The 13691-nt window shown below is 44.6% G+C and overlaps 1 protein-coding gene across 1 annotated transcript in view; it reads left to right on the forward strand.

Moving 5' to 3' along the window:
* SGPP2 (sphingosine-1-phosphate phosphatase 2) overlaps positions 1-13691 on the forward strand; it is a 98631-nt gene that overhangs the window by 67816 nt on the left and 17124 nt on the right. The window contains exon 4 of the mRNA XM_024563983.4: positions 2072-2161. Coding sequence (XP_024419751.1) covers positions 2072-2161 — 90 coding nt within the window. The remainder of the gene's footprint in view (positions 1-2071; positions 2162-13691) is intronic.

The raw sequence follows: 13691 nt of genomic DNA on the forward strand, positions 1-13691 counted from the left end.
AAGGGACAGGTATAAGGAATATCTCTAACCAAGTATAACCTTGTGTCGTAACTTGCTTCAATGTCAGGCCAGGATCAAAAAATGTCTGGGAGCCCCAGGCCTGTCTGAACTAACTTAAGGCAGACTCCTGAGCTATGTCGTGCCCAGTGACCTCTTCCCCAGAAGGACGTAGTGGGCCCCGCATTGGCCTCACTGGGCTGCTCTCAGCACCCAGAGCGCCTGCGAACGTACCGATTTACTCCGAAAAAACCAGCCGGTGGAGGCCGACTGCAGGGAGACAACCACCATTTGAACGTGCAGTGGATACCACCCGGGCCTTCCTAAAAAATTCTTTCTAGATCACATGATGCAACAGTTTTCTTTTCTTTTTTTATTCTTATAAATATTTAATTTTTTCAAAACAACTAAAACATTTAATGAGTTTCACTTGGTAATATATTCTCCATTTACAGGTTCTTTTCAACCCCCCCCCCATTTCTATCTTATCAGTATAGTTCGTAGAGAATATTTAACTTAAGGCTGAATCTATTTTTTAAATATTTTTAGTGTCTCTTTTCTTTTTTTTTAATTATTTTATTGTTGTTCAATTATAGTTGTCTGCGTTTACCCACCACCACTCCCCACCACCCCAGCCAAACCTCCCTCCCTCCCTTGCTTCCACCCTGCCTTGGTTTTGTCCACATGTCCTTTATAGTTGTTCCTGAAAGCCCTTCCCCCTTCCCTCCATTATCCCCTCCCTTCTCTCCTCTGGTTACTGTCAATTTGTTCTTAATTTTAATGTCTCTGGTTATATTTTGCTTGCTTGTTTCTTTTGTTAATTAGGTTCCAGTTAAAGGTGTCCCTCACCACCTGGCTGCAACAGTTTTCATAAGGCCTGACTTATAAAGGTCTTTCTTACTTAATTTTAAGGATAACTATATTTAGCTATTTGAGTTATCGCTTCTAAATAGCACTAAATATGGATTTGTTTATATAAATATGTGTTGAACCTAATGCCTAGACTCTAATTTCAGAATGCATCAATGTATTCATTTTTAGCATTCTTTTGATGACAAACTGACACCCAGTTAATGATAAATCTTAAGAAAAGATGTACAGCTGTATGTTACTGTACTCACATGTTACGTTGGAAAGAATATGCTGGCCTTGGTCTCAGACCGTGTGGCTTCGGGTTCTGACCCTGTCATTTCTGGCCATGTGACCTTGGGAAAGACATTTTGCCTCTCTGATCCCCAGCTCCTGTTTTCAGGATCAAATGTGATGATTGATGGGGAAGCATTTTTGTGCTAAATTTTAACACTAATGCAACTTATTGTGATTAAGGGTTTCTTCCTCTGTGGAGTGCAGCTAATTATAGAACCTACTTCATAGCGTTGGGTGGAAATTAAGTGAGATCGTGACTGTAAAGTGCATTGCATAATGTAGACTGTTCTCTATTATCTTTATTCTCCGTGGAAGGCCAGACTAATGAGTCCCTGAAGCACGTGGATGATGGCCCAATGTCTAGTTTATAAGCAGAATACTCACATGTTCCTTACACGATTCGGCATTAGCCCGATTCCCCCGGCTGCTCTCCCACCAGCGAATGTTGAGGTTTAGCGAAGTCGGGGCCTCTGCCTTGACGTTTGTACACAACCACGCCCATTCTTAGCTTGGGCCTATTGTCCCTGTCCTTCCTCGGGAAGCCCGTGGTTGCCAAGCTATTTCACCATGGTGCTAGCTTGCCCCTTGTTCAACACTGTACACTTCGTAAGTTTTACTCTAAGAACATGTAGAAAGAAATAATTATCTACTGCATGAAAATAGTCAGAACAGTCGCTGTGGACATGAGTCTTACAGCCAAGTTCTACTATGTCTTATGTTGTGAAACTTCCTCCCAGAACTATATTCCTAGGCATCTTCCCCCTCCTTCCTCAGTTTCCCCAGTGTCACATGATCATCAGCTTGCTGGTCCAGGGCATGCCAGGCTCAGACTGGCGTTACTGGACCAGGAGCCCTGCTTCCTCCCGGGGTGTTGACGGTGTGTGTGTGAGCACCACCTAACATCCCTGTGTCCTCTTCTTCCCTGCAGTACCCCTTCGGCCTGGGGCTGATGATGGCTGTGGTGTTCTCCATGCTGGTGTGCCTCAGCAGGCTGTACACTGGGATGCACACGGTCCTGGTAAGGCTTTGTGGTTGGGCCTGGGGATCATGGGCTGCCGAGCACGGTGACTGGTGTGTCAGGCTGTTCTTCACACAATATTTTTATAAAGCTATTTGCATATGTAATTACATTTCACATCAGGCCAGTGAGTGGAGTAATTATTATTTTAGGGCACATCCGTAATAACAGTAATGAACTATTAAGATAGGACCAAGGAGGACGAGCTGGGCTAGATCCTTGTGACTTTGAAGATTGGCTGAAACAGTGACAGAGACATGGTCATTTATGTTCAGGCGGGTTTACTGCTGCTGAAGCAAGTAGCGCAGGAACACCACCCAGGGTCAAGGATGTGATGAGTGGACGCAGTTCCCTCTTAGGTCCTAACAGAGATGGGCCTGAATTTCAGGGTTCTCAGCTGCCATTCCGGAAGAGCCCAGACTCATGGGCTTGCTTTCTTCCATACTGTTCTAGGGAGGTAGTGGGGGTACAAAGATACACACAGTTATTTATACACTCATTGTAAGGCCTTCTTAAAGAATTCTTTGTAGCTCACATGGTACAGCAGTTTTCATAAGGCCTGAGTTGTTGTGGTCTTCATTCCTGTTTAATTCTTCACGATCAGTAAATGGGTATTGCTCAAGTAGGGTTATCTGCATTTAAAGATCTGTCCACCCTTTTATGCTATCAGGACTTTTTCCTGGGCTGCCATGCTGAGTACATTTACAATTACATAGAATTCCATTTCCTAGTGTACCATCCTGCTGCCTTGAGGTTCCAGAGCCTGAGGCTGGCCATGGTTCACCTCGGGCACTATCAGCTTCATCATTGGTACAAGAAAGATTTCTTTGGAAAGGAACAGGCCCTGCTAATTGTGTTCGTGTCCATCTGAAGCTCAAAAATTGCATTGGCCAAAGACCCCCACAGGAATGGGGAATGCCCACCCTTCACTGGCCCTCTTGTGTCTTCCTGGTGCCCTAGTGTTGGTTACCCTGGGAAAGTGGTGGGAGGGGGTCGAGGGCAGAGCAGGAGGGCAGACAGACTGAGGGGGGGGGGGGTGTCAGAATGGGTGGAGGCAGAGACCTGGGAGGAAGTCAGCCCAGAGAAAGGGGGCTTGTGGGCTGTGTGAGATCAGAGGGCAGCTTCAGGCTTTCCTCCTGAAAACGCCAGTCCTACCTCAGAGGCAAGCCGGGAGGTGCCCAGAGTGACTGGAGTCAAGAAAGGCACAAAATGGAATGGGTGCCAAATAAGCAACCAGGAGAAATGGTTTTAATGTGCTACTTCAAGAAGCCAAAATTAATGCAAAAAATACCCATGATAAGCAAAATCTGCACATTTCAAATAAAGACCAGCTCTGACCCTGCATGACCCAGCCTCCATGCCCCAGGCACCGGATAATACTACAGAAGTAGGGGACATGCTTACTATTCTGCTTGCCATGGCCTGTGCCTGCTGCCCTGTCCCACTGCACAGTGTGTCTGGTGGCTTCTAAGACAAAAGGGGAGACAGGCATTCTCAATTTGCTATACCCCTGCTTCCCATTATGAGGAGGTTCCCTCCAACTATCTCCACAGAGTTAACTATGGAGTAAAATGAGCTTTCTTGGGGGTTTGGGTATTTCTTTTATCTGGGCCTACTTCTCAACTTCCTTAGGCTTTAGTAAAAATTGATCTTAGGAACTCAGATTAAAAATTAAAACCACAGTAAACACAAGGATGTGGAGCTGCAGACGTGAATAGAGGGCCTGGAAAACCCACCTCAGGAAAAATACAGCATATGGCTTCCTTTTCCTTGTAAAGTGGATTGTGGAGATGGGGAAACAAACATTCTCAGGGAAGGTCATTCAGGTGCAAGGGTGTGTGTGGCACAGCCACCCTTTTTGGAGCATCTGACCTGGAAGAAACCAGAGCAAGGGGCCGTGGCCCCTATTATTCCTACCACTGTCCTGTTCCCCCATCTGCGCTGGGGCTTCTTTGCACATGTAATTTTAATTCATAAAGATCGTAGTCCCCAACTCAGGCCCAGGCCCCCATCAGGGCCATGGGCAAGGGCCCAGGGTCCAATGGTACCTAATTTCTAGCAGCAGAAGGGAGCAGTCGGTTTTAATGGTCGGATAGAGTTAAGTGGTGGGTTGGTAGTCTTTATGCAGCGGTAACTTAATAAGCTCCTGCCGGATGCCAGACTTGGAGCTAGATCTGGGAGATACTGAGCAAACAAAACCTAATCCCACCCACCTGAGTCTTCAAGTTTGTTGATGGAGACAGACGTGGAAGATCTGATCACTGGATGTGACAAGTACTAGAAATGGAACAGATGGATCAGGCCCACTGAGGGGGCCTGCCTCTCCCCGGGACCCCTCACAATCTCTGGGGACCACCTTGCACTAATGGTTCTCAACCTTTGCTGCATATTGGAATCCCATGGAAAGCATTTTAAAAATATGGAGATATCTGGACACTGATGTTTATAGCAGCAGCACTATTCTAATAACTGAAGGATGGAAGCCCACCCAGGTGGTCACTGACAGGGGCCCATCCACACAACGGAATGTTATCCCTCCTTAAAATAAAGAAAGAAGGAAACTCTGACACGTGCTCCAACTTGGACGAGCCTTAAAGACCTAACGCTAAGCGAACTAACCAGTCACAAAAGAATGGATGTTGTATGATTCCACTTACATGAGGCACTTAGAAGAGTCACATTCACAGAGATGGAAAGAGAACGGTGTTGCCTGGGGCTGAGGGGAGGGGCAATGTGGAGTTGTTTAAGGGGCACAGAGCTTCAGTGCGGGGAGACGAGAAAGTCCTGGGGACGGATGGCGGTGATGGTTGCATGACAGTGTGAATGCACTTAATGCCTGAACCGTACACTTTACAGTGGTCAAGACGGTAAATTTTGTTATGTGATTTTTTTTTACCACAATCATATGTATATGAGGATCCTGGGCATTGGTGATTTTTTCAAAGCTCCTCAGTTGATTTTAATAGGCAGCCATGGTTGAGAGCCATTGATGAGGCTAATTACCCTCTAGAATGGGGCGTGTGTGTGTTCCCGAACAAAACCAGAGTTGGAAGGTGGAGGGAAGGTGGAGATGGCCGCTGTGTAGGCACCCACAGCTCGTGAGTCACGCAGGTGGTGCCTGTTTCATGTGAGTGGTTCCCTGGGCAGGAAGGGGGAGAGCAGTTCACAGGGAACTTATCTCACCCACAACAAAACTCACTCCCTGTCAGGGGCGGGTGGCTCCCTTTGATGGCAGCGCTTCCGGACAGGCTCCAGCTGACTGCTGGGCAGTTCCGAGTGAATCAGTCGAGACACTGAACCTGCATGTACTGTCACCCATCCTGCCAAACCAGCTCTGGCACTGCCTCCACCTACCAAGATGCCTAAATAAGATACTTGGTATCCCCTGGCTCCTCCCTTCCCACACCCCACCAGCCAGGCAGTCACCAAGCCAAATTAATTCTGACTCTTAAAGACATCTTGGAGCTCTTCTTACACCACTGCCAGGATATTATTTCCAAAACTGCTTAGGCTGGTCCATGCATGGAGAAGTTTCTCTGTCTCCTGCTGGCTGGGGATGATGACACAGGTGGTCCCAACGGTGAGCAGCACCCACTGGGGACCCCAGGGGAATCGGCCTCTGAGAGAAGTCAGCTGTGCTCATGGCAAACAGGGAGATAAAACACGGGTCTTGGCGATGTTCTTTAGCTGCTGTATATACTGTACCTTGGGCCACCCTTCCTCTAGGCCCACTGTTCAAGGTAAAAGCTCCTTATTGCTCCAGGGGATTGTTTTTGAAGTCTTATATTTCCCATAGTGAAAAGTATCCTAACCAATGACTTGCAGAGACAGTTTTTTGGTGTATAATCTCATGTTCTCTGGTTTGAAGAGGAAACCAATTGCAGTCTGGGAAGGACTGGGTAGCTCCTGGAATCCATCATGGATGGGGTCAAATAAATAAGCCTCAGGAAGGGCCAGAACCAGGGAGATGTTGACTGCATCTTCCCCTGCCTTTAGAGTGCCACTGCACATAGAATTTAGCCCTGACCAAATTCTCTCTCAGATAAAAACCCGAATTAACTTCCTGAGATGAAACTTCGATTGACTCAGGCACAACCCTGGACCAGTAAGCCTTGGCAGGATGACAGAAAACAGGACCTCAGAAACCACCCCTATGGACTGCAAAGGCACTAGGACTAGGAAGACAACCCTTTAAGTTCACCACTATTGGGAATGCCCAAACTCAAGGTCACCATCTACCTGCATGAGCCAGGATTCCATGAATGCAAATGACAGAAACTAACTCAAACCTGTTCCAGATCAAAAGGACAGTTAGTGGTTTTTACAGTGTAAGTATAGAGGTCCCCAGGCCCACATCTTCAATGGAAATCTCTCCCACTCTTTCCCAAGCTTCTCTCTGCATGGCGGCCCCATGCTTCTGGGCTGCCTTCTGTCTCAGACCGCACGCAGGGAGGTCTGGGCTTAAATTCTCTCTGTTTCACTCCTGAAAGGAGTCCAATGGGGAGAATTTCAGGAAAGGTATTTAATTGGCCTGGCCTGGATTACGAGCTCATTACTGCACCAAACGCTGTCCAAGGGGTGCAGAGGGCTGTGTTTGGATCACTGGGCCAGGAGCCAGTCTGTGTAAGCAGGGGCTGTGATTGGCAGCCAGGGTTAAGGTTACCGTTGAAATTGATGGGGGGGCAAAGGGGGACAGTGGGCAGTTCTCCCAAAGGAACTGGGTGTGCCTTCAGAAGAAGAGAGCAGACAAAAATCCCCAGTGATATTCTTTCCACATTTGACATCATTGCATTTTCCTACACTTTGAAAGACTCCAAAACTGGACATTTTATTTGTGTTTGTGGGGAAAGAAGGGCTAGAGCAAATCAAGAAGGCTGATCATATTGATTTTGTGACACCTGCAATAAACTTACACAGAATTTTAAGTGTTTCAGCTGATAAAGCCATCATGCCTAATGTGTTATCAGTAAAATTAGCCAGAATTTTTGTTTTACATTAGCAAATGGTTGTTCCATTATTTTGAACTTGAATCAGCTAAAATGCTGCTCTATGGTCCCTGAATTGTTTGATCTGTGGAATTACATAAATATTAGATCTTATTTTCTCACTCAGTTTTTCCCCATAAGTATTGTTTTAGCTTTGGTTTGAACTGGAGAATGTTGAAAAGGCTTCTGAAATATTAAATTAACTGCAGGCCAGACAAAACTGTGTTCTGGCGTTGGACTAGAGCACTTTTGGTGTGTTTTTGCAAGTTCTCTGAAACCACTTAAAAAAAAAAAAAACCTTACTTCAAACTGCCTTACTTAATATGGGAAAGAAAGTTAATTATAGTATAAATTAATTAACACCACACTAAGCCTTACTTGCTGTTACTGCCTGTTGGATGAGCTAGTTACTGAGCTCCAAAGGGAATTTGCTTGCGTGTCTGAGTACCAGTCACCATGTTGTTATGCCCACGTCTTCTCTTCACCTTGGAGAGAAATATTTTTACCTACTTTACAATAGAATTATTTCTAGTTTCAAAAGTAGTAAGTATACAAGGTAAAGCATTCATCCTCTATTGTTTGTACAGTTTTTTTTTTTTAAGCAAAACAAATCACTGTTAGTTAACCACCATAGGAGAGGTCCAGACTGCCGTGTGTAGGATGACGTAAAGGGGAACTTCTGCCTCTGTATTGGGCGAATCAGAATTAGGACTCAGCACCATTTCCCGAAAGAACTACCCGTGGTGTGCATTCCTAACAACAAACTGAAGCCGATTAATTTTTCTTCCCCTTCTCAACACTGTCCAAAAAGCCACAACTGGGGCATGGTTTTCCGTCTGTCCTGTGGATGTGCGTGAACAGGCTATGGGGAATGCTCTAACCCGAGGAGGGGAGCTGGACTGAGCCTGCACAGCAGCCCACAGAAGATGTACAAAGAAGTTGGTCAAAGCACCAGATTCGTGTACAGGTCCATGGTCCCTGCAGGGCAGTGAGCCAAAATCCAAAGGGCTGAAGCAGGCATGGGCTTGAATCCATCCTGCTGTAACAGAAACAAGTTGGCCTCTATCATTCCGTGGCCCGGGGCCTCACCTCAGAAGCTATGCCAATGCGGCACGTAGGCAGACCTGAGGGAGTGTGAGAATTAGCTGGCAATTAGCCTGATGGGCAGGGAGGGCAGGGAACTCCCCGAAGCTCATGGCTGGGCAGCCAAGCCAGATGGATGAGGCCTGCAACCACAGGGCTGGTCTGCTGAGGCTCAGTCAACAGGAGAGGTGGCTCTGGGGAACCAGGGGGTTGACCTCAGTGCGAACGACACTGAAGCACCACTTACATCCCAGAATGCTGAAGAGGGAGCTCGAGTAAGTTCTTAAAGTCTAGGCTGTGTTGAGAGTGCATCTACGTTCCCCAGGTAAATAAGAAAAACAACCACATGCCGGGACAGAGCACAGATGTGACGTCTGGCAGTCCCGTGGGTTGAATTTATTTGTGTTCTAGGTGAGTCCCAGTTACTAGTAAAATAAGAATAAGGCACTGATTCAACCTCGCAGAGCAGCCAGTCTCCGTATGTTTGTTTCTTTTATTGGGCAGCTGCTTTTTGGATTGTACAGTGGGTTACAATTTCAGGGAAGGGTGAAGTCTTTCTGCGAGCTTAGCATCATACACCTCTCTTAATGAAAAAGGCTTATGAAGTCGACTTTTCTAGAATGAATCAAACCTCCTGTTTATTTACGTGATTTTTTAAAAAGATTGTTTAGCCCCGTTGGAAAGTAGAAACACAAACATCTGCCAAGTTGCTCACCACGGCGACGAGACTCTGAGGAACGCGGGCAGGCCCCGCACTTCACTCTCGCTGCAGTTCTTCAAAGTACTGCTAGTCTGTCCTGGAGGGAACAGATGGAAAGAGGTAATATGATTTGCTGTGTTTCCTCAACTAACCACCAAAACCTGAGCATAAAGTCTTGTTTCTGAATCTAATCCAATCCTAAGAGGAAAATTCAACCTAGTTCAATAAGCCATTGAACCAGAGGCAGAAAGAAGAATCCTACATATTTACTGTCGGTCACTGAAAGTCATGAAGAGAAAAGCCAGCCCTGCTCCTCTCCACCTTCCAAATTCTGCAAGAGTGCTTCTAACTGGTGGAGCCTGGTTTCCAAAGGAGCCTAGAAAATGTAGGGTTTCTCCTTCCCACATCTCAAGTTCAGCAGGGAGGTGAGAAAGGTCACAGGGTGCCCGCTGACCACTTTCCTCAGGCTTCGGGATCCCTTTCCTCTCACCTAGTTTCCTGTGGGCATACTGCGGGACGCTCTCCTGAGCATGACGTCCTAGCAGTGGGCGTCCTAGGGAAAACTTGGTACATTTTACCAACAGAAACGACAAGAATGCGGATTTCCTGAACTTGGTTTTCTTTTTTTTTTTTAAGGTTTTATTTATTTACTTTTAGGCAGAAGGGTAGGGAGGGAGAAAGAGAGGGAGAGAAACATCAATGTACATCAATGTGCGAGAGATACATAAATAGGTTGCTTCCCACACGCCCCCAACCAGGGACCTGGCCTGCAACCGAGGCAGGTGCCCTGACTGGGAACAGCTCACAAACTGGAACTTAATGCACTGAGCCACACCCGCCAGGGCTGACCTTGGTTTGTGTTAATGTTAAATACAAATGTTATTATTTCGGTAGATAAAAGGACACTTGAGAGATTCCCAAGCTCCCTTAAATTCTATTGCATTTAAGTGTATAAATGTCACTTCAGTAGCAGTAAGAGCAAGCTGCGATAGAGCGTGTAGTTGGCTATATTCATATCTGTCTGTCCCATTAGATTGTGGGTCCCTCGAGGCTAAGAATCTGCCTCCCAATTCCCAACAGAGATCCTAGCAGTAAGCGCACAGCAATGTCAAGTGGATTGTAATGGATGTCATCCGTTATCTGATCATGAGTCAGTTTTTTTGCTTCTATTTCTTTGTACTTTGTTGAGTCAGGTTTGACGAGGTTCATCCATTAGCTTGACTATGGCGCTCATCATGGGGGATCAGGCCAGATCACACTTCACCCCTTCCATTACTGACCTACATTTGGATTGTTTCCAGTTCGAGACTTACAGATCATACATCTCATTTTTAAACGTTATTTTGTTCTGCTTGTAAGAATGAACGTTAACTTGTGAAAAATTTAATAGAGCATGTCATGCAACATTAAATACCACACAGGCATGGATGCTGCACTTTGGGCTTCTGGAACACGGAGTTGAACGCGACAGAGGTCTTGATGTGTAAGAAGGGACCAGGCACAGTGCTCAGCGGCGTGAAGCGCTGGGGCTCTTTGAGAGACCAGTTTTGGGGCGAGAGGGAGGAATATCTGAAGACACGCTGGTTCGGTGCTTTGCACGTGTCACCTCATAAATGGGATCACAATGCATTTAGGAGTGGGCGAGGAAGTTCTACAGCTCCTAATGGACTTGAGAATTTCATGAACAGAGAACCTGGTACCTGGCTCTTGGATATAGGTGTGTAAGGGGTGTGTGTGTGTGTCACATGCCGCTGACTCAGCTTCAGCGTCTGAGAACTCTGGGAATGAGTGATATGCACACTGGCCTGTCTTCACTGTCCCTGCTCAGCTCCAATGGACTCAGGCCTGTGTTTCCTTTATGGAGTCCGTCCCTCTCATATTGGGTCTGCCTCTTTTCCTGCTGCCTTCTGCTTTCCCAGCTTTATTGTCTTTTCCAAAGAACCCTGCCTTCTCATGATGTGCCCGAACCAGGACAGCTTCAGTCTTGTCCTTTTGGCCACCTGCAACGACGTTTCAGGCCTCATTTGCTGTAGTGCACCCAATAATCACCACCCGTGTTTCTGTAAGTACAGCATTACCAGTACCTCAGAAGTCCCCTCTTGCCCCCTACCCTGCATCTTCCCCAGGGTACCCACTCCCCAGATCTCTGGCACCATACCATGGTTGAACTTGACATATATGGAATTATACAGTATGCATTCTTTTGAATTTGGCTTCTTTGATTTACTGTTTTGTTTGTGATATTCACCCATGTTGTATATAGTTACAATTCATTTTTGGTTTTGTATAGTATTAAATTATATGACCATATCACACTTTATTCCTTCAATTACTGATGTGTATTTGGGTTGTTTCCAGTTTGAGACTTACAGATCATGCCACTCTGAACTTTCTTTTACAGCCCTTTTAGAGCAAATATGTACATTTTACTGTTGAGTGTGAATGTAGAAGTAAAATTGCTGGGTCATAAGCAATGTTCAGCTTTCAGGATACACCATTGTGATTTCTGAAGAATTGTACCAGTGTACACTCCTACCAAGAGGCCGAGATTTCTGGTTCTCCACGTCCTCGCAGCCCTTGCTAACGTCAGTGATTTCATTTGACCCATTGTAGTGGGTGTGTGGCAATACCTCTTCGTGCTTTCATTTTGATTTCTCTGATGAATGATATCCAGCCCCTTTTCATGTGTTTATTGGCCATTTATATATAGCCTGGTTGCCTTTTAGCCACTTTTTAATTGGATTGCTTGTGTTTTCTTTATTGATTTATTGGTGAGTTGCTGGTCAGATATATGTATTGCAAATTTCTTTTCCTTGTTATTCTGTTGGTGGTGTCTTTAGGTGAGCAGAAGTTCTTAATTTTAACATAGTTCAATTATGAGTCTTTACCTATGTTTACAATGTTTTGTGTCCTGCTTAAGGTACTTTTGCCTATAACGAGGTCATGAAGATATTCTCTTATGTTTGGGAAGTTGTATTATTTTTCTTTTCTTAGTTAGATCTATAATCTACTTGGAGTTGATTTGTGACTCATTTTTGTGCTATAGGAATACCTAATATACTAAGCACTGTTTATTGAAAGGATGGTCCTCTTTACATTTACGGAAGCATCAACTTTGTCAGAAATCATGTGACTATTTATACTCTCTCCATATGTACTCTCTACACGTTTGCATTAGTTCATTAGTCTGTCTTCATCTCTGCCAACACTCATCCCTTATTTACTGTAGCTTTCTAAAACGTCTTGATGTCAGGCAGTGAAAGCCTCCAACCTTGTTCTGCTTCAAAATTATCTTTGCTGTTACACTAGGTCTACCCGGGAAAAGTCCAGCCATGTTTAATATAACGAGAACAGTTTGCACGACATCAATGTAACCAGGCAGGCCAAGGAGAGTGGACTGGAATGCACATGTGTGAACAATGACGACTTCACTGTACTAGTCAGTGGAGACGGTAGACGCTATTGAGTGAGCACATGTACTGTGTGGCCATTGCATTCAAAATGACTGAGTGAGTAGAGCAATGAATTTGCATCACATTTGGTGTGAAGCTTGAACAGTCCTCCACAGAAACTATTCAGATGACTCAGAAGGCCACAGCTCTGGGCAGTTGGTGGTTGGCAGCTTCAGCATGGCAACCTACCCGCTCATGCATCACATCTCGTGCAGTTTTTTTTGTGAAACTTCAAATTGCCCAGGTGAATTAGCCCCCTTACAGCCCAGATTTGGTGCCTTGAGACTTCTGGCTTTTCCCAAAACTAAAGTCACCTTTGAAAGGGAAGAGATTTCAGACTGTTGATGGGATTCAGGAAAATATGACAGGGCAGCTGATGGTGATTGGGAGAACTGTGTGAGGTCCCAAGGTGCCTATTTTGAAAGGGACTGAGTCATCATTGTCCTGTGTTCAATGTTTCTTGTATCTACTTCAATAAATGTCTCTATTTTTCATATTACATGACTGGACACCTTCTGGACAGACCATATACATGACTATCCAGATGTTCTGTTTTCTCCTTTACAGTCGAAGGTGTGTTTTTCTAGGAATTTGTCCCTTTTATCTCAGTTGTCAAATCAGTTGCCATGAGGTTTACAATGTCTCTTATTATCTTTGTAGAATCTGTAATAATCTCTTTCTCTTCACTCCTAAGTATACATCTGTTCTTGATCAGTTTTATAGGAGTTTATCAATTTGAGTAGTCTTTTCCAAGAATCAACTTTTTATTTTGTAAATATTCTCTATTCTACAAGTATTAATTTTTGTTCTTTATTGTTTGAATCCTCCTTTCAGAATTACTTTGCTGTTATCTTTCTAATATATTTGAAGTAGATTCTTAATCATTGATTTGTAGCCCTTCTTCTTTTCCAATATATCACTCAAGGCTCTACGTTTCCTTCTAATAATATGTATAGTTGCATCCTACAAGCATTAGTAAGTTGTTTCTTTATTGCCATTCTGTTGAAAACATTCTTTAATTTCCCCTGTGGGTTACTTAGAAGTATATTATATAAATGTTTAAATATTAGGGAATTTTCTAATTATTGTTTTAAAATTTTTTCTAGCCTAATATCCTTGTAGTTAGGAAGATATGCTATATAATTTCCATCTTTCAAATTTCTTGAAATTTGCTTTATTTCCCTACAAATGGTTAATTTTTGTTGCAATTGTGTGTGGTGTCTTATATGTCAGGTCATTTTCTGTAAATTTACTTTCAGTCTTCTATATCCTTAATCAACTTTTCTTCTTCTTGTTCTCTGAATCTCTGA

The sequence above is a fragment of the Desmodus rotundus genome, chromosome 2 (genome assembly GCF_022682495.2).
Source record: "Desmodus rotundus isolate HL8 chromosome 2, HLdesRot8A.1, whole genome shotgun sequence".
In the NCBI taxonomy this organism is placed as follows: Eukaryota; Metazoa; Chordata; class Mammalia; order Chiroptera; family Phyllostomidae; genus Desmodus; species Desmodus rotundus.